General features: G+C 45.8%; 1 protein-coding gene across 2 annotated transcripts in view; it reads right to left on the bottom strand.

Moving 5' to 3' along the window:
• Window positions 1-19666, bottom strand: part of LOC135898349 (synaptogenesis protein syg-2-like) — an 86020-nt gene that overhangs the window by 33018 nt on the left and 33336 nt on the right. The window contains exons 1-2 of one of the 2 annotated variants that reach the window (XM_065427230.2): window positions 6897-7003; window positions 3351-3559 (exon numbers count right to left, since the gene is read on the bottom strand). In XM_065427230.2, the coding sequence (XP_065283302.1) occupies window positions 3351-3524 (174 nt within the window). In that variant the 5' untranslated portion in view covers window positions 3525-3559; window positions 6897-7003. Of the gene's footprint in view, window positions 1-3350; window positions 3560-6896; window positions 7004-19666 lie in introns of those variants that run through there. The other variant, XM_070538140.1, reaches the window with a different exon arrangement.

Consider the following 19666-nt stretch of genomic DNA (forward strand, 5'->3'; position numbering starts at 1 on the left):
TGTATGCACACGGACTGCTTGGAAAGTTTTTCTGCCACTTCGATCTGTCCCTGTTCGGACCTGTAAACGTGCCGCCCTGTGTTCGAGTATTTATGAAACGGCAGAGCGTTGTGCGGCTTACGCATTTCCAGCTGTCACTGCGCACGCCAGAACTAGTGAAAGCGAAGCCGGTCGGATTAAGAAAAAATAGGGCGTGCAAAAAGCGGCGTTCGACTTTCTCAGCCAAGCACTCAGACGTTAATGTGGGCCGCGTGAAGCTCGCCAGAGTCGGCGCTCCTCAGTGAGTGTACCGGCGGTCGATTAATTATTGAAATCCGCGAACTGCGTAGTCGCGAGGAGCTTTGCGCGTGGCATGTACACGGCCTCGGCTTCCCGCATTATTAATCCAGCCGGTCTTTGCCTTCGTTCCAGCCCCGTATCCCAACCCCCTACTCGGGGCAGTTCTCTCATCATTCCTATTTCTTCTTTGTTTTTTTTTTCTTTTTTATTCAGTGAGAATCAAAGGCATGCTGCTTTTTTGCAGTACATAGGCTGGAGTTGTTTGGGGCTTGTGTCTGGTTTCGTCATCTGACTCAAATTCAGGATGATTTCGTATGATCGAAAGGCGCGGTACGGATAAAAGGGACGGCTTAAACTACATATTAACGTAAACTGACTGCTTTTGACAGGCTAGACTGCTTTCGGCGAGGCCTCCGTGAATCGCGGATCGCGCCCCTGGACATCCCCTGGACTGCAGACGCGTCAAAAAGACGCGGCTTCCCCTTTGGGAGTTTGCCTGAGACTCCGGCGTAGCCAAGAAAGTTTGACAATAGTCCTCATACACAGTTATCCTTTACACTCACACAAGTTCTCAAAAAATAACGTGTACACGGCCCGTTTTTTACTGTTATACATCGGTTGCTGAGGAGAGATTGAGGTAACGAGTACCTCGCCATTTTTTACGTTATACAGCAGTAATTAGATGCATTCATAATAACAAATATAACAACTAGTTATTGAAAAGTGGCAATGAAGATAATCATAATGAAGATAACGATGCCGTAATGATGTGTTCACTCGACATTTAACGTCTGTCACGCGGCTAACCGATTGATCTATACACTTCGCGGTCTTTATCCATTGACTATGGAAAAAGAACGCGCACTTTTTTCTATGCAAATCTCTCAGGCTTAGCTACTAGTCCCCTAGCAAGGGCTGTCTATTTTTCTTGTTTCCGCACCGCCTGCTAAATAGCCGACTACAAGTTCTTTTGCTAACCTGCCCGTATTTCTTTCACTCTGTTGTTTTGAAAGAATATAAAGTTCATTACCTAGAGGAAGAACTGGAAGTTTTGTGCTCACGTTGCATATTATGCCCTTTCAGTCTAACAGGAAACTAACAGCTAGCACGACATCACCTTGGAAGCGACTCCCTCTCCCCCATCTTTTTTTCTTGCCTGAACGTACAGTTCGCAGAGGCAAAACGCGATCAAAACAAAGGGTAGCTATTCAAATAGCATTATACTATTTCTAGGCAACGACAAAGTGATTATCATTGTTTTTATTTCTTAAAATTATGATACTGGATACTGTTGCCTCACCGAGTACGTGACTCTGCGTACTGTGTGCTAGTTCTCGTTGCTACTCAACTACAAAGCCAAGCACTGACGCACGTTCTGCGAGTTAACCATGCCTCAGTGATCATGCTTCAATTTTCGTCCATCCCGCATTTACATTTGTTGCTCCGACCATGTAGCGTAGTTTCTAGTCGGCGGTAGCAACGATCGACCGTTTGAATTGTATGCGTAACCCAGCACGATGAGCACCCAGACATAACTAGACACAGAGAATAGAAAATTACAGACTAGAGGGAGACAAAAGTGAGTGCTGTCGGACGTGCAACGTGCCGTGCCGGCCATTTGAAACCAATAGTGTCGTGCTGACTTGCTGCTGCCAGATAATAGCGATATACGTATTACACTCGGTGGGCCCCCTATACAGAGCGTAAGGAAACGACAGAAACAGTTTATTTCTCGCGTTGCTCTGGGCTCTATATGCAGCACACGTCTGCAGTTGAGCGCAAGATGATGACATGGTACACTGCGCTTTTAGTGGCCGGTACATCAGCCTGAATGTGCGTGCAGATAAAACGATTAGGCGTGAAACTATTGAAACAATGTGAAATTACGCGCATTCCAGCGGCTGGCAAATTATAAACAATGTGGACAGACTGCTTGGTACGTTTCTGTACAATAAGAGGTGGCCTTCTACGTATAGCATAACAAATCGTATATGTAGTACAGTGCGCGCAACATCAAAGAAAGGAGGAGGGGAAGAGAGAGAGAGATAATAAGACAACACACTTTCATAATTACATTTATCATTTGTGTTGTAGTGATGGCATGGAGAATGCCCAACCAACCAGCCTTTCCTACACCAGTACATTTGTCATCTTATTCAGTGTCACCTAACTTCGTTGAGCATGTTTTTGTATTTCTTTCCCCCAACCGGGCGCACAACTTTACAATCCTTTTCACTTTATCGCAAAACGTCTAAAAACCACCGTTCTTTTCAGCGGAGTCTGACAACTCCAGCAAGCAGATCGATGCTACCACCCCCGGCTTTCGTGGACAGTGATATTAAAGCTCACCGCAGCTGGTGCTGCATAGCGCGTCTTCAACGCAGAAGGGGTAGTGATATGACTGGTGGCCGTGACAGTTTTGCGAGAGACAACACGCCAGACTCAGCTTTCGGGACAAATGACATGGGTAAGCATAACAGGGGGAACAGATGTAACAGGTCGAGAGGTTGGAAACATTTGATTCCAGCGGCCCTGTATTATTTGTACAGTCGAGCGCCTCTATAACAAACACCTCTACAACGAAATCGCATGTATAACAAAATAATAATTCTTTCTCGGTGCGCGACAATTACATCGAAATGTTCTCTATAACGAACGATTTCAGAATCCCCAAGCACTTCCTTCTAATGGCGTTCGACTGTATATCAGTTGTTAGTAAGGCGTGGCCCCGAAGTCGCAACCAGCAGGCCCAAGTCCTGGTCATGTTGATGATTATGAATTTAAAGCCATTGGCATTTACTCAGCAGCGCCCAGTCATGGCTCGCACGTCCCTTGTATTTTCCTCTTACACCACTAAGTGGCGATGCCACCGATCGCGGCTGCAGTTCTTACAGGGTTAAGGTGTTGTGAGCGATTAAATTTATTGAAAATAAACTACATAATTAATAAACTTACTGAAAGCCGAGTGCGTAAACTAGGCTTTCAGTAAGTAGGCAAGCGAAGAGGGCAACATGTTATTTCTCCGCATCGTTGCATTCGAAAAAAAAAAAACTGAAAAGAGGCCAACTTACGTCCACGTAGACTCCTGACAATCGGTACGCCTGTCCCGGCGGGTTCTCGTTGGGCAGGTACCGGAAGAATTCCCTGTTATTCTTGTACCATTTCACGGAATACAGGTCGTCTGACTCGAGGTCGAACGAGCAGTTAAGCCAGAGAGGGTCGCCGCGGATCACAGCGCTTGGCATGTCCAACCGCACCAACCGCAAGCCATTGCACAGTCCTGCAGGCACAAAACATACAGCTTTAGAATAATAAAAAAAAGAATCCAAGCTTTTCAACCATAAACAAAGTTTGGCACGTCGATCATGTAGTGCGCTGTTTTATTTCCATTACATTCTCTGGCGTTGCCCCTCGTTGCGAGGCACGCAACGAATCAATGAGGACAAGTGGGTTCTCCGCTCTCAAGAACCACGATGCCGGGGCCGATGCCGGGGCGCAACTATAGGCTGTCCGCAGGGCCCATGATGCGGCGGTCGGGCATGGCCTGACTGTCCCAACGTGGGAGCGGCCCGCAGCGTGCTGAGTCGCGTACCTCAGGACCATCGTTAAAGTTTTGCGTCCATACATCCATGTGTAGCCATATTCCACGCTCTGTCCTGTGTAAAAGGTTCTTTTTTGCTTTGTTTTTCGTGTACTGACTGAACAAGTACTCTGGTTTGTCTGACCAATATATCGCGCTCTGACTGTGCAAATAGCGTATAGAACGCTACGCCTAAGGTATATGATGGTTTATTCCTCCGTTATCGTTTTCTTTATGCTTTTATTTTTTTATTCTTTATATATTCCTCACTCACTCAGGTTAATTTTTGATCAATTGGGATAGCTAGCACTACGGTGTTCTGTTTTCTGAGGATATTACCATATATTAAACCGCAACACTTACTTGCATATTGTTGACAGAGAAAAATATAAACGTATCTGAAAGTCTCACTTGCCCAAACCTTTTGCTACTTCGCCTTGGTATAAATAAACCAAACATGATGACCAGCAACAGGTTTCTGTGAAACTTAAGCGTAACAATGGTACCCCGCTTGAAAGGGCACTGCCATGTCCCTCCAAGCTATCGGCTTCGGAGCGGCATACGATTTTCAATTTCCAGGGTTCGATCAAGCACAGGCGCGAAGCCCAAGTTGGTTTCTGGCTTATAAGCATAACAAAAAAACATGCAAATCCAAAGCACATGTTGCGGCCTATGTGAAGTTATGCTTTAGTGAAGCGGCCAATCGAATGCTGTACAACTCAATTCAATCCGTACAGTTGTGTTTATTCTCGTCCTACGCAACGTGCGACCTTATGCTTATGTTTATGCTTATGCACTGTATAGGTTACAACTTTATCCTCGTGCAATGTTTATTTTTATGCATTGAACTGTTTACAGGCTATGGCGAAACGCAAGCACAAATTAATGTGATGTCTGCCAATTATTGTGAGCTGTGAGATTTGTAGCTATGACGCATGTAGGTTGCCTTCATATGTACACGATTTTATCTAGTGATGTGTCACGCTTGTCACGAACACTAATGGAGTTGGAGTGATGGGACAACAAGCGCATATAAGATATTTTTCCATCATCCCTCCTCATCCTGCCGTACTTTCCTAATCTTTCGCGCTTCTCTTTACTTCAGTTTGGATTAGCAGGCGAGATACACGCTCTTCCAGTCAACCTCCTCACGTTTAATCTCATTAAACCTTCTCGCTCTCTTTGCCCAAACCAGGCGGATGCAAAGCGTAACACGTTAGCGCAGCGACGTCACGATAAAGCAGGAATGTGGATTGAAAGGAAGAATTGGGTGGGCAGAAAATTATTGAATTGTGCGGGCCAAAATCACGATTTGATTATGAGGCATGCCGCAGTGGGGGACTATGGATAAATTGTAACCACCTGGAGTTCTTTAACGTCCACGGATGTTTTTTTGCACTTTGCCCTCATCGAAATGCGGCCAACGTGGCCGGGATAATGGGGATTACAGGCGTATGCACAGAAAAGCATAAGACATACCTAAATACATTGAAGAAATATATACACCTTTTGTCACAGTCGCACATACCCACTCTGCAGGATTGGCCAAGAATCAGAGCGTACCACTGGCGCATATCAAATGACCCAAGAGTGAGGCATTTTAGATATAATAAGCTTATCAAAAGTCAGTGAAGCCATCGAGTATCATGTGCTATTTCAATAATATGTTCATGTGGTTTAGAGATACGTATGAGCCGACATTTTATGTACGGGTTTTGTCCCCTGATTTATTTGTTTCGTTAGCCAAAGTAAAGGTGCACTCAATGTCTCTCCTTTGTAGACAAATACTCCGTGCTATATATTCAACCCTACCCAGTCAGCCCACACGCCGCTGCCCGGGACCACACGCCAACAATTGACACGTGAAACCTGGGAATATGCAAAGAAAGCTTTACTTCAAAAGTGGTGCGCCCTTACTTTTTGTCTTGAAGCCCTCCAAATTATGTGGCAAGTTGTTTGAGAATACTCTAATGGCAGCTGATGCCATTAAGGTGTTCAAACCATCGCAGTTTTTTTTTTCAGGAAACATTTTGTGCCCACGAAAAGAGAAATTATAGAAAATTCCCGTTTAACAAGTGAGTGCAAGATGGAGAAAGAGCTCTGCCTAATTCCCCATCAAAATAAATTTTTGCTACAGAACAAGCACCACGTTTTCTCATGTTTGCATTATCGGGATTTTGGGTAATTGGGTGTAACAATAAGGGTGTCTTAGCTTTTGTTATCTGCCGGAAGTTATACTGAAATGTATATATAACACATGATTCCCTAATATTAGCTTCAGTTGAGAGTGAGCGCTTGTCTTGTTTTCTATGTTGTCCTTGTCCCCTTTTTTACGCCCTCTACGTTCATTATAAACAGAAAGCTTCCTGCGCAACTTGCTGCATTATAGAATTATCGGCACTGACACTCAGAAAGACCAACATGTTATCGGGAACTGTTCATTCCGGTCGCCCCTGCTTGATGTCCTATTGTATCGCGCTATACACCCTGTCCTACTTATCAATTACTACGCTTTCCCATTTCAATATTCAAAACGCTCGACACTCAAGACATCCATATTAAGCTGGATGAACGATGAGTCTTCAAGAATCACCGAAACTTCCGCCTGTTAGCGCTGTTTCCTTCTGCTCGAGGCGTAAAGCGACTGCCGTAGTGAGAAATCAAATCCTCCACACATCTTCCCTGTTACAGCATGTTGCAAGGTGCTTTGGAAAATGGAATTTAGAAAAGGAAGATGCATATGAGAACAAAAAAGGAAAAACTGGTTCAACGAAATGGCTTCTACATACACCGGAAAGTTCAAGGAAACGTGTCCTATCAGTCTGATTTCTGCAAATTTTCCTCCAACCCATTCGACCGCATGAGTAGCAGTTGAAGGTTATCTTCTAGAACGATCCTTCGACCGCTTACCACCTTGCTCTCTCCTGCCTCGGTGAAATACGATAAGTAAACACGCAAGTGCCTCTGACCTCCCGAAACCCGAGGAACAAGGAAGCCGCGCTGCCATCGCGGCAGCATGACAGTCGACAATACGTACAAGCGCAGTGCCGATATACGCCACCCGTGCCGCGTATCTCTTCGACTCCCATCAGCCATTGTATCCTCCGGGGCGACCGCCCGCCGCTTTTGTCAATATTACATGGCATTCCCTTTCGAGGACACGTACTCGTATCCTTCGCCTCTTGCTCCGGCCTGCTTCTTCTTCTTCGATGCGAGGAATCGGCTGGTCAGCGGCTGGCTGCAGCCCTCCCCAGTTCTGCCCTGTACTGGCGAGGCAATGGCTGCGCCTTCTGTGTATATCTCGCTCGTCGGTCGCTGTTCAGCGATTATTCATCCCCGCGCGATGTATTCAGCGCACGCGCGCACGTCGGCTGACCGGCAGGAAATCCATCTCTTCCGGTGCGCGTAGAAATGCATCAAGATTCGGCATCGGACCCTTCTGGGGAGCAAGATATATGGTCGACACGAGAGAGAACCGCCAAATACAGTGGGGAAAGGAAGAAAGCTACGAGAGGAAAACGAGAAGACAGCGTCCTGTGGACTATGTGAAGCGTGCGGGATATATAGCAACGCCACAGAAAGCAAGCGAATGTTCGAGCAGGAGATGGGAGAAGACCGCTTGCAGTATTATTTTTGTTCCGGTACCTTCGTGTGCAAACGGAATGCGGGAATAGCGGTCCTTTATCCCACATGCTACACAAAATTTAAGAGAAATATGGGACATATGGAACGCGCACGGTTTTGCCCCTATACCGGCACGTGATACGAAGAAAAGTATGGATGTGGAATAATGACTAAAGCGTAAATATGGGCTCATTGGTTGTTAGTGACAATCTAGTAACAGTGCGTAAAATGAGGGACAAGCATAGAAGAGACATACACAGTGCTGTGTGTGTCTATAATATGTTCGTCCTTTCTTTTACGCGCTGTTATTACATTGAGTAATGAGCTAGGGAGAGCTCTGGATGGAGGTTATAAAGCGTGCCAGCAAGATAGTGGATACTTCAGCGAAACGTTTCCCGGCTACTTCTGAAGTTCTCGCCTGACAGATTAAATTAGCGAGGGGCAACACTGAGGCAGTATTGTTTGAGGACGTTGCGTGCAGCGAGTCTTCAGACTATGGTATTATCATTGGTGCTCCCACCTGTCCTTCGTGTTGCTCCGATGCCTACAAAGAATTCCCTGTAGCTTCAGGACTCTTGATTTACGACTTCGCTTTATGGATTTATCACTGCTCAGCTAAATGGTTTCGAGACTACCGTTGTCTTCAGGCATTCTAAGGCTAGGTCAGCCAGCAAGCGACAACCATCTCCTCCTTTTCCTTCTGGGCGCTTTGTTTAAATGTATCAGGGGCCAAAAGCATCGCACAGAGCGGTTGTCCTACTCCGGTGGCCGCTGCGTATGGCGCGCCCGCGCCTGCCCTATCTTGATTGAAAGTGATCTGGGATAAGTACAGAGTGCGCCGAGTGTTGACAGCTTGACAGTGTTGACAGCTTCGTGTGCGCCGTTTTCTCGCCAGTTTGCGTTGAAGCGAGAGGCAGCACGAAGGTCAGTTCGCTCGCTGCTGGGAGCCGCTTCCTCACTCCAGCGTTCTGACAGTGAGTGCGCGCGGTCATCAAGGGAGATGCGTCCATATTTGCTTGTACGTGCGCCACACCATGCTTGTTATTTTAGTAAGTGGATGTTTGCAAGTCTATACAGCCGATAAAGCTACTATCTTTACTTTGTATAGCTGTCGACTAGTTTGCTGTTGCAATCGCCTCTCGGGCTAAACTGGGACTTTTGTTTTCTTCATGAAAGTAATAACACAGACTGTCGTGCATATTACTGCTGCTGTGGCCAATGCTCCGGTTACTGTTTCTTTTCATTCTCTTCTCTTTGATCTCTTTGTTCTCTTGTTTCAGTCTTTCCTGTGAGTGCAGCTACTCGTGTTCACTTCTAGTTATCGTTGACGTATACCTGCAGTTATCGTTGTAATAGGTAATGCAAGATCGAAGTGACTACAAATGCAGCAAAAAGGCGGAAGCAAAATAAGGAAAGCGTTTTACGCATCTTAACACAGCTTAACTGTAGTTACAGTCGGTAGGGATATATAAGAAATGGGAAGTTATTTCTTTACTATGAGCAGCACAGGCAAGAAAGTCTCGTCAAATGCATCAGCGCGCAACGAGCAACACGAATTCAAATGTGTGTTTCAAAACCAGGAGGCAAGCATGACGTGGACAATTGCTGGGCTCGTTCCTACGCATTTTATACTTGTCAGGACTGCTGGTAATCGCCAGCAGCTTGGTAAGGCTGTGTGTCCACCTCAAGCACACATGCCGTGCCAGCGGTGATTGATGGCAAATGTGTATAGTGTTGGTAACGCGCTGAGAAAATGGTGGGACACAAAACCAGGTGATCGGATATACAGCGTTAGAGAATGGTGTTCGCGTGCGTCTAAAGGAACGTCCCAAAAGAACATATGCGTCATGGCTCTGTATAGCCGTGTGCTAAACTATGAAATTGAGAAAGATCGCTTACTGGAACCAAATTGAGCGTTTTGTTTTATACTGATATGTTTTCTGTCCACGCAACCATGCATATACTCTGCTTCCGATATATGATGAATTGTACGAGAGCGTCATCAATAACGGGGCATTGCGACAACTTGTCCAAATTATTATTTTGCCTGCAGTCTCTTACGCTGGGTCTTCGCAGCCCACAATGTGAAATATAATAAAAGCTTTGATATTTATGGTGGATTGATTAGACGGATGATGGAGCAATCAGGCTGTGGACAGAACTCATGAGACTTTTAGCCCCAGAAACAAGTTACTTCTCTATCATTATCACAGAGGTAAGCTATTCTGCGGTAATTTGCTACAGAAGAGTTTCCACAACTTACCATTCGGCGGACATTTCTTTTGTAGTTATTTGTGAAGAGGACTGTTCAACAACAATTTTTAAATTACACTGGCTGGTACCACATGATTTTTCTATCTGCCCCTAAGCTGATGACACGAAATTTGGCACATCCAATCTAGTTGTACTCCCAGTAGCAATGGCTTACTTTAAAAAATAATGCAAAGTTTCAATAAGATACCGAAGCAAACATTTAAATGACATCGTAAAATCTTTTGTACAGAAATTCCACAAATAACCGTAATTTTCTTTTCTTTTTGACGTATGCCAGTGCCATTTGCATTTATTCTGCAGTCTTTTCTCTGTGTTCACTTCGAGATGACTCTGTTTTTTATTCGTGCTAATTTTCTTTCTGTTATTTTTGCACGTCTCGTGAACTTGAGCATTTCGTTCAGCCAGTTAAGTTGGAAGCGAACATGAGGCTTTCATTAGAGAAGGACAAGAGATTTTATTTGCAGGACAAGCACTGGGAAAGAGGGAAGGGGAATGAACGTATAAGGACAAATGATGATGAGGATAAGGGAAGGAGGGGATGTCTATGTGCATTACGTGGCGGTCCTACTAAAGCTGCTAATCCGCTTCTATGTTCACGCCCATGGTATTCAGGAATTCCAACAACAAAAACGTTTTCACTATATGAATGTCGCGAAAAATGCGAAAGCACCGCTCTTTCTTTTTTTAGCGCACTCGCAAACAAAGGTGACGACTAGTCACGTACAATTACTGCCCTATCACAGTCCACGGCATGTCAGCAATTAAATATATTAGGGGGGGAGAAAAATTGTTTGATTATTTGGTTGACTAATCAAAAGATCGCTTTTCTATCTAATCTGGAATTTGTCGACGATGATTTTAATTTTATTTATTTAATTAATATTGTGTGTGTGCGTTTCGTGATCAAGGTAGGTCCGTCTATCGAAACGTTGGACAGCCTTTTCTAAGGCACCTTATTCCTGTTTATAATATTTATTCCGCCTATTTAGGAACATTTGTCTGACTTTCTTTTTTCAGGATTTCGTTTACATTTTTGGGTGGCATGTACCTGTGCATGTACCTGTGCTTACCTATATCATTGTCATTGTTCTGCATTTCTCTTTGGCAACTCACTCACTCACTCACTCACTCACTCACTCACTCACTCACTCACTCACTCACTCACTCACTCACTCACTCACTCACTCACTCACTCACTCACTCACTCACTCACTCACTCACTCACTCACTCACTCACTCACTCACTCACTCACTCACTCACTCACTCACTCACTCACTCACTCACTCACTCACTCACTCACTCACTCATTTACATGATTGGGCATTCAATCATTTTGTCACTTGCGCGATCATAACTACGTTCACGTTCTTCCCTCGGGTAATGTGTTGGGGCGACGCCGCTTCGCAAAATACATCGCAGCGCGGAACTTCCCAGAAGAGCTAATTAAAGGATGATCCACTTATGCGTGCCAGCAGGCAGTGAGATGGAGGATGCGCGCAGTGCGTAAACTGCAGCAAAGCCAACGAAACGACCGCTCAGAAAAGCGGAAGGCACGATGACAGCTCGGATGAAGGGCACTTCCAGCCGCATGACAGCGCAGCGTCCACAGCGGGCAGACGCTCTCATCCCTACTTCGCGAGGATGAAACGAAAAGAAGAAACGCATGGCGAGAAAGAAATACGGCTTTGTCAAAGTTTGGCTCGCTGTCTCGTCAGATGCACAGAGAGCGCCTCTTTCTTGTTATGGTATGTCTTGACTGTTTCTTACAAGGACGAGCCGGGCAACTACTATCGCTGCCTGTTTGCGAAGATGATAGTCAAGGTTTTTATTATGCCGTGCCTCGTAGACTCTATATGGCGCATAATAATTTATTTAGTTATTTTTGTCATGGTGTTTGCACGTCGTCTGTGGAAACGTCCCCGTTTGTGTTGTTTAGTCAAGTGTTGAGCTCCAAGTTTTTGAGCAGCCAGTCAGAGTAGTCTCAGTTGCTTGTTTAGGCGACACGGCTAAGGCAAAATTAGCTGTCGCTTCCCACGCCTGTTTCAAGGAGTTTGTGAATCACTTCTTATCGAAGTCAAGAAATTAATTTGAGGTTAAAACCGGCTATTTCAGAAATGCTTTACCGCAAAAAGGGTGGCACGCAGTTGAAATGAGATTTAGTATGATCACACAGACGCCACTACTTCGAATTTTGGTGCCTACGAAGCGCCAAAGTCAAAGGCTATCTCTCAACTTACGGTTGAGTTCACGGTGTCTCATCCCTTCGCTGTGCTACAGTGTACTAGATAGCTACTTGCAGCTCTTCTCGCACCGAGAGACAAAGTAGCACATTTTCTTTCGCACTTATCGCGATGGCAATCACACAATTTCAGAGGGTCGAACAAACTTCACCTTCGTGTTCGCCCGCGCGAGTATACGTCGGCAGCGGGCACATCGGCTAAGCGATGGATGCCACACTCCAGACTCGCATGAGAGGATTGCTAACGTAACGAGCTTCGACCATGATGGCGTCGCACATCGAGGGTCTGCAACACGGGGAAGCAGATGACCTGTTCGTCAGATGCTGGCGCTCGGTACTTGAACACGTCATCCACAGATACCAATCAGAGCACGCTGTTGTCCTCAGCAAGCCTTATGAGCTCAGCGAGCTAACAACGAGCGCGCTCTTCGCGACACCTCGCGGCAGCCGCGGTATCTGCATACGCTAAGCTGCAGAAGCAGCTGCATACAACTGCAGTGGCTGTCTATGCGCACATCAGGGCGGGAGTGCGCGCTCGTGCTCACGTGTTCCAGTCTAGCTGCGTCATATGTCCACACCAACTTTGTCCGGCACCCGCTTGACCAACAACCATAGCAGCTACTCCAAATTGCGCATTTTGCGCAATAGCTCAATACGAAACCAAGTCTGCCAACGAGTCTAGCCAGGAGCGGCCAGGAGTGCGCGCGTGTTGGGAACCGCGCGTCTGGTCTGACAAGTTTCGCTTGGTTCGAGGTTTGTTGTCTGTCAAAACACTGATGGCAAGTAGTGTGGCCGAAGTTTAATTACTAAGGGGGCAGGTGTGGTCGAGCGTTAGCAGATGACAGTCGAGGATGATGCGGTAGCCGTACTTCTGGAGGTACGTAATCCTTATTGAATTTCGAAACGCAGATTTTTGCTAACTCATTCAGCCTGTTTATTAAACTGCATCCGTAAATATAAACCGTAACAGTAGGCAAAACCACACTGATCCAAACACCTATCTTGAATAATGTCAGCTAGTGGCCAATAGCAGCCGATTACGGGAATATACTATGACAAAATATGAAAGCCTGAAAAAAAGTAAGAAGACGGCTTCTGTTGAAAAAAAGAGTGAGAAAAAAATGACTTCGCGCTTCGATTGCGAGCTCCACGCACCGCACACGACTACGAAATTTGGCTGAAATATTCACAACAGCGTCTGCTATCCGCAGACTGTTCTAATTTTTTTTATTTTTTCGCCAAGCCGGGGTGGTTCAGGACCCATTTAGGGTATTGTGCTTGCTTGTTAGCCGTAAGCCGAGTTTGAGGATTAGACAATATTCATTCTTGAAGATCTCCAGTGTGCAGTCAACCAGAAAAAAAATTAATGCGCTGTAGCTTCTTTATATTCATTTTTACAGCAGCTTTTACTTCGGTGGATCACCTTTATTTATTAATTATAATTATCATTATATCGCTTAAAATAGGTTTCAACAGGCATACGCGGATATTCAAAGGGTGTCGAATGTGTTATTCACTAATAACCTCTTCCAGAGGAATAAATGGAAAGGCAGGGTGGTTGACCATGTGACAGTTTCTGATTTGCTACCCTTCACTGGAGGAGTGCAGTCAAGAGGATAAAAGGTAAATGGAAAACGAGAGAGTACACTAACAAGGTGAGCGCAACATATGCGCGAAATTATCAACACACTGAAATGTGAAACTATTCGCGCAAGCACTGCGTCGAAGGATCCGCGTCGTTTACACTCCTGAGAATCGGCCAGTCCGCTTTATGAATCTTTTGTGCACGAAATGAGGGCGGAATGTGGAACATTCCTTCACTCAAGAAATCTGAGCAGTGCGCTCAGTGTATTGTGTACATACAATGCCCTTTGGGCAGTCGTAGTGTGCAAATTGTCTAAAGGCACACGGATAACGTCCAATAATGACGTTAGTACGAATATGACTCGTTTATCCGCAAATGGCACCTCGTAAGCAGGTATAGAGCATGTCAGGAAGGAGAGCATGCTGTGACTCTGCCAAAATCTATGAATACGATAGTACATGGGCCATTCTTCTCAACATTTAAGCCTACCAGCTCCTACCTTATATTGCCACATCCATTGACAATATGTGTGCTCAACTTCCAATGCACCTGCTGCTGGAAGGGTAGGGATTACGGTGGACGCAGAGGCTGTCCTTCACAGCAGCCATAGTCAGCCTGGAAATCCGTCGGAAGGGACGTTGGCGATGCAGGACAACTTCAATGACTTCTGTGTGGGTCAAATCTCCCATACCATTTCCTTAAGAATTGCGAACTTGTTCTTAATTTTAGGACATTCTTAAGAAGTGGCGTCTTGAGAACCGTGAATGGTAGGTGTGTTCTGCATAATTCTCCACACGTCGATACTTATAAGGCGTTCCACGGTAGGTGTCTACATAGTGCACTTCATTGTGGAAAGTTTTGCTCATACTATACTACGACAACAAGGGAAATACACAAAAACCAGTGCTTTGTGCCCTTTTCTTGTTGTCGTCTAATGTGCGCAACACTTTCCACAATAAACTAGCCCTCCTTTCCATTTTATGACATAGTGCGCATCGGCCGCCTCCGCAACATGAGCTGAGTCAAGGTCGCACCTACGGATGACTCCATCCCTGCATATGTCAGAGTCTGCCACTTGCGGCATACAGTTCTCCCACTTATTCCAAAATTCCTTAAACGCCAAGAGTGTTTGAACCCGTGTGTACAAGCTCAGTGGTATGTGCAGGGATATTAATAGGCACTTCAGTAATGAAAATTTTCACAAATGCTTTATGTTCCTGCATTTCTTGTTTAACATTCGGAGTGGAGGGGCCGAGGTATGTTGGGGGCGGGGGGGGGGGTGGAGGTGGGCGTTTTATTCGACTTTGGTTACTAAATGGAATACAACACGAGGAATTCCTGCAACTTACTATTATAAGCGCGAATGGAAAGGATGCTATTAAAGGCGAATTCTAAACTCTGGTACACCCGTTATGAAGCCCCCAAGTGGAAAGTATAACTAGCGCGATATCCCCAGTTCTTTTTAACTTTTCTTGTATGATTTTGCAAAATCAGCGGAAATGATGAAGCACAAAAAGGTGTCCGAGAGTCACACCAAGAATAACACAGCGTTCCCATTCCTCTTCCCAGGATAGACGCTGCAAGGCAGCTACGTCACCTGAAATGCATGCTCTCTTTAACAGAATAAAACATGCCAAATATAAGGCGCACCAGGTTGCACGAATTGAACCCTTCGTGCAAACTCCGACCTCCACCCGGGCTTCACCGACGTGAGGCATCGGTTCTATGCCGGCTGTGGTTGAAAGTGGCTTTCACGAAGGCGCACACTACTTTGATTGGAATGACCGACAGTGCAATGCGCGAAGTCTGCAGCGTGGAAGAGAACATCGAGCATTTATTGTGCAACTGTCATTGGTTTCAGTCGGAAAGGCGAACGTTATCTATCGCATTGAGATGGCTGGATGATTGGCTGTTGTCCGTGCAGTTGCTACTTGAAGGCCGTCCCCATCGCTCGACGGCCCACAAAGCTGTGAAACCACTTTTTATTCCTTGAGGGCGATTGGCCTATGTGAACGCCTTTGTCTTGCTCAGGTCCTCCGTGTGCGCGCGCGAGCTCACCACGTCTATTCTTCCCCCTCCTCACTCTATCTCAACTTCCTATTCCCTCTTTCCCGTCCCCCAGATTAGGGTAGCCAACCAGACGCATTTCAGGTTAACATCATTGCCTTCTCTCTTTCCTCATTCCATCCTTCCTTTACATAAGCTTGCAAAGAAAAAGAAATCGTGCCAGCCTGAACGTTATTCTGAGATAAAAAATACTAATAAATGTGATGAACAACATCCGTGACTATACTCAGGGACCCTTTCCATAAGAAGACAGAATGGTAGCAGCTGCGCGGGGAAGCCCAGAAGTTGCGGCTTTCTTCCTTTCTTCAGCATATCTTGATGGTTGTCCCTTCCCATCTTAAAGCACCACTATGGCTCGAAGAGAGACCATGATGGCTCGACTTTGGTACTACATCCATTCCAAATAAATAAATAGAGAACAAAAAACGACGTTTTAGCGAAGAAAAATCAAACAAATGTGTTCAACTGCCACTTGCCAAGTCGGCAGCAGCAGGGGCTCAGTTTTATTTCCAACGCAGAGAGACAGGATCTTCTGGCGGCAGAAACACACCAGCTGATCACCATTCATCAATCACGCATCGGCGGAAACACGTTTTATGGAAGGTGGCGTGGAAAAAGATAGAACGCAAATGGAGAAAAACCGCGACCAGGACAAGAAATATATGCAGATCGATACCCTGTGCAACTATATACCGACAACATTTTAAAGCACGCATGGCAAGTTACATCAGGAAAAGGCAGTAAGTGATGTCCAAAGGTATTCGAGCACTCAAAGTTAAAATATTGGGCAAAGGACATTCTGCAAAGCAAGAAACCACGCTTCCTCTGCCACTTTTCTTTAGGCTCTATTCTTCAATATCCTTTTCTATGGAAGGGAAAAATTAGCACACACCCGAATAGTCACACGAAGCTACAAAGAAAACCCCCATACAGGTTTCTCAGAAAGAACGCCTCGGAGTTGAAGGAAAATTTGTCCTGGTCCGGGACTAGAACCCGTGATCAACACCTTTTCGGGGCGTTCGATTTACCATCTGACATAACCAGGAGGCTAGCCGATCGCAGAGCGAGAGCGAATTCATGGACAACTTGAGACACTGGGACACTGAAAATGGCAAATCAGTTCTGCGGAAGCCCGTAAGGTGGAAAAAGTTGATGAAAGGGAAATATTTTCCCCTTTCATGTATTAAGACCACTTTCTTTCTGAGAAACCTCTATGGGTTTCCTTTGTAGTTTCGTGCTACTATTTGAGTGTATGCCAATTTTTTTTTTCTCTGATGTACTTTTCTCAACCTTGCAGGCTTCCGCTGAATTGATTTGCCAATAGCCTTTTCTATAAAAGTAAAGTTGGTCAAGCCCTTTCTGCAGTGGAGGGTTATAAATTTGTCCGCATTATACATTTACTCATGGGACCTCTTTCCTGTTTTATTCAGGCTCGAATCCTTTTCACTTCGCCACTGCTCTCCTTTATGGCCACTGTGGTACTCTCTCCCCCCCTGAGGGTGGCCGCGATCAGGTGGTATGTAGTCCTGAGCACGCTAGAAAGCGCTCGGTGCCTGGCAAATAGGCCCACAAGACAGGCATATAAAACTCACTCAACATTATTTTTGCAGGTAACGTACTCACACACTCATGTGTGCTCACACTTGCTGGCACTCACTCACGTTTCTACTCACGCCCACACACACCCACCAACATTCACTAGCGTTGATGGTCACTTTCGTACACATTTACCGGCACCTACTAACGCGCTCATCTTCGCGTGCACTAGCACCCACCGACCGGCAATCCTGACAGACATACTCGCGTCCACTTGCAATTGCCAACAGTCTCTAACGTTCATGTTCACGTTCACCCAAAATTCCCGCCACTAAACTTCGTTCGTACTCAAGTTAACCAGCGCTCACTCCTGTTCATGCTCAGGTCAACTCACGTTCACCGGAAAACGCTCCCATTCATACACTCACATCCACTCACCCCTTTCGTCACTCGCTAACTCTTTATCTCACGCCTGTGAAATGAGTGTGTACCGGATGTGTGTCAGGGGGGCGCACTCGTGATTGAGAATGACGACCCAAGGCATGCAGTAAAGGCGCCCATCTTTGTTGTTACTCAGCCATCGTCGTAATGTCAATGAGCATGGCCGGGTCGTATTCAGCAGTAAACGTGGCGGCTCGTGGCTAAACAGCCGCCACATAATTATGAAAACTCTGCCTTTGGTGCTTAGGCTGAATTCTAATGAGCACTCCTGGCAGCTAGTATTTTCAACGCTGGCGATGTATTACGGAAAACACATTAACATCTAAATAGGATAAACGCGATCCTGCTTTCATAGCAGAGATTAAGTATTGCGCAAGCGACATCTACGTGCAATGTTTTTCTTAGCCGAGATGTCACTGGCACTGACTGCTTTTCTTTGATGGCGCAAAAAAAAGTTAAAAGTAGCTGTCGCAACATCCACCCGCACATGGGAAACATAGGGCCAAAGGAGCGAAATGCCCGTAAAATGCTAGAATTTAGAAAATACGTGAGTTACTTCAGCCTTCTCTATATTGCATAACGTGTTACTTATTAGAACACAGGCACGCGTGCAACATATGCTGGGCTCAAACAGCTCACTCAAGCACTCAGACAGCAATAAGACCCCCCTGCTTGCACTCTCCTCAATACCTCTAAAGCCAATAAATGAACAGGCATTCATGCCAGAAAAGCTGTATCAAGGCCATAGAGAAGCCTTTTTTCTCTTTCACAATCGGATTAGCGAGGTGTAATCTCTTGCGTAAAGTAATTTGTACTCGCCAGTCGAGGTAGTGTTTAGTGCGATAACAAAGCAAACGCCACGGTAGTAGCCAAGCACAGGCAGGTTACGTGTGAGTTTCACAAGTGCGAGCACTCATCGCCTTTTATGAGTGAAGTTGGCATTGAAAGCTCGCAGGATGCGGGTCCTGTGAACGAATCGAATTGCCACTCAGGTTCAACTTGCAGCCACTAAAACAGCGCAAGAATATATTGGTCGCGCACATTAGTACAGGTAACAAAAATGAAATACAGGCTGGCCGCCCAGGCTCAGGAAATGTTCGGCTTTTCCTCAGATTCCTTTCGACGCAATTTTCACATCTTGACTGCAAGACGAAATTCCACAATCTTAAACCATGAATGCGTCAGTGAAGGGAATATCCACATCATAACCGGCAACCACTAACAACTCCAGATTTCCTGCACCGCTGAACCACTTGCGCACACGGAACACTGTACACCAGCCATTCTTGCTATTCAAGCGTCTGTCATTGCCAGATTTTTCACGCTGCCATGACGAAGGGGAACTTAACATATCTGTATCGCATGAACACTGCACACAGCCGCAGTCTCGAACAAGAACTCGACGCAAATAACTTGCGCCCACACATTCCTCGCTTGGAAGGTGAAGGGCTCGGTGGTCATCGTGCTTGAGTAGAAATTTTATGTGTTCTGATGCATTACTCCTCATGTGTCTTTGTAAGGTTGTGAACGTAAGCCACAATGCAGTAACGTCTCTCCTTTATCCCCCTTTCTGAACGCACAGCAGAAGTGCATAATATACTCATAGCACGTCACTTCCCAGCTAGCTGCAGGAGTTAGTCTCTAGAGCGGTTGCGAGCGTACTACTGTAAAGTGATAACACTCGGTTGTGTCACTCTTCTTGTAGCAGCCTTCTGAATTACCACATTGTTTCTTGGGCTTCCAGTCAGCTTTCACGGTATGGTACATATCACTTGCCCAAGGAATCCCGCGCAAGTTACACGGAAAGCGCAGGGGCACAGGAAAGTTCGAACAGAAGTAAACCGAAACACAAAAATGTCATCAACTTTTACAGTGGCCAAAGGATAAAAGAAGAGGGACGACAGCTTGATGAAAATTATGTATATGTATTCGGCACGTGTTCAAAAGCGCGACAGCGCAGACACTGTGGCAGGATATCCTGCCGTCCTCAACCATTCAACCACCAACATGCGCTGGCGACAGAAAGAGCGCCTGTAGCTG

The sequence above is a fragment of the Dermacentor albipictus genome, chromosome 4, assembly GCF_038994185.2.
Source record: "Dermacentor albipictus isolate Rhodes 1998 colony chromosome 4, USDA_Dalb.pri_finalv2, whole genome shotgun sequence".
Lineage (NCBI taxonomy): Eukaryota > Metazoa > Arthropoda > Arachnida > Ixodida > Ixodidae > Dermacentor > Dermacentor albipictus.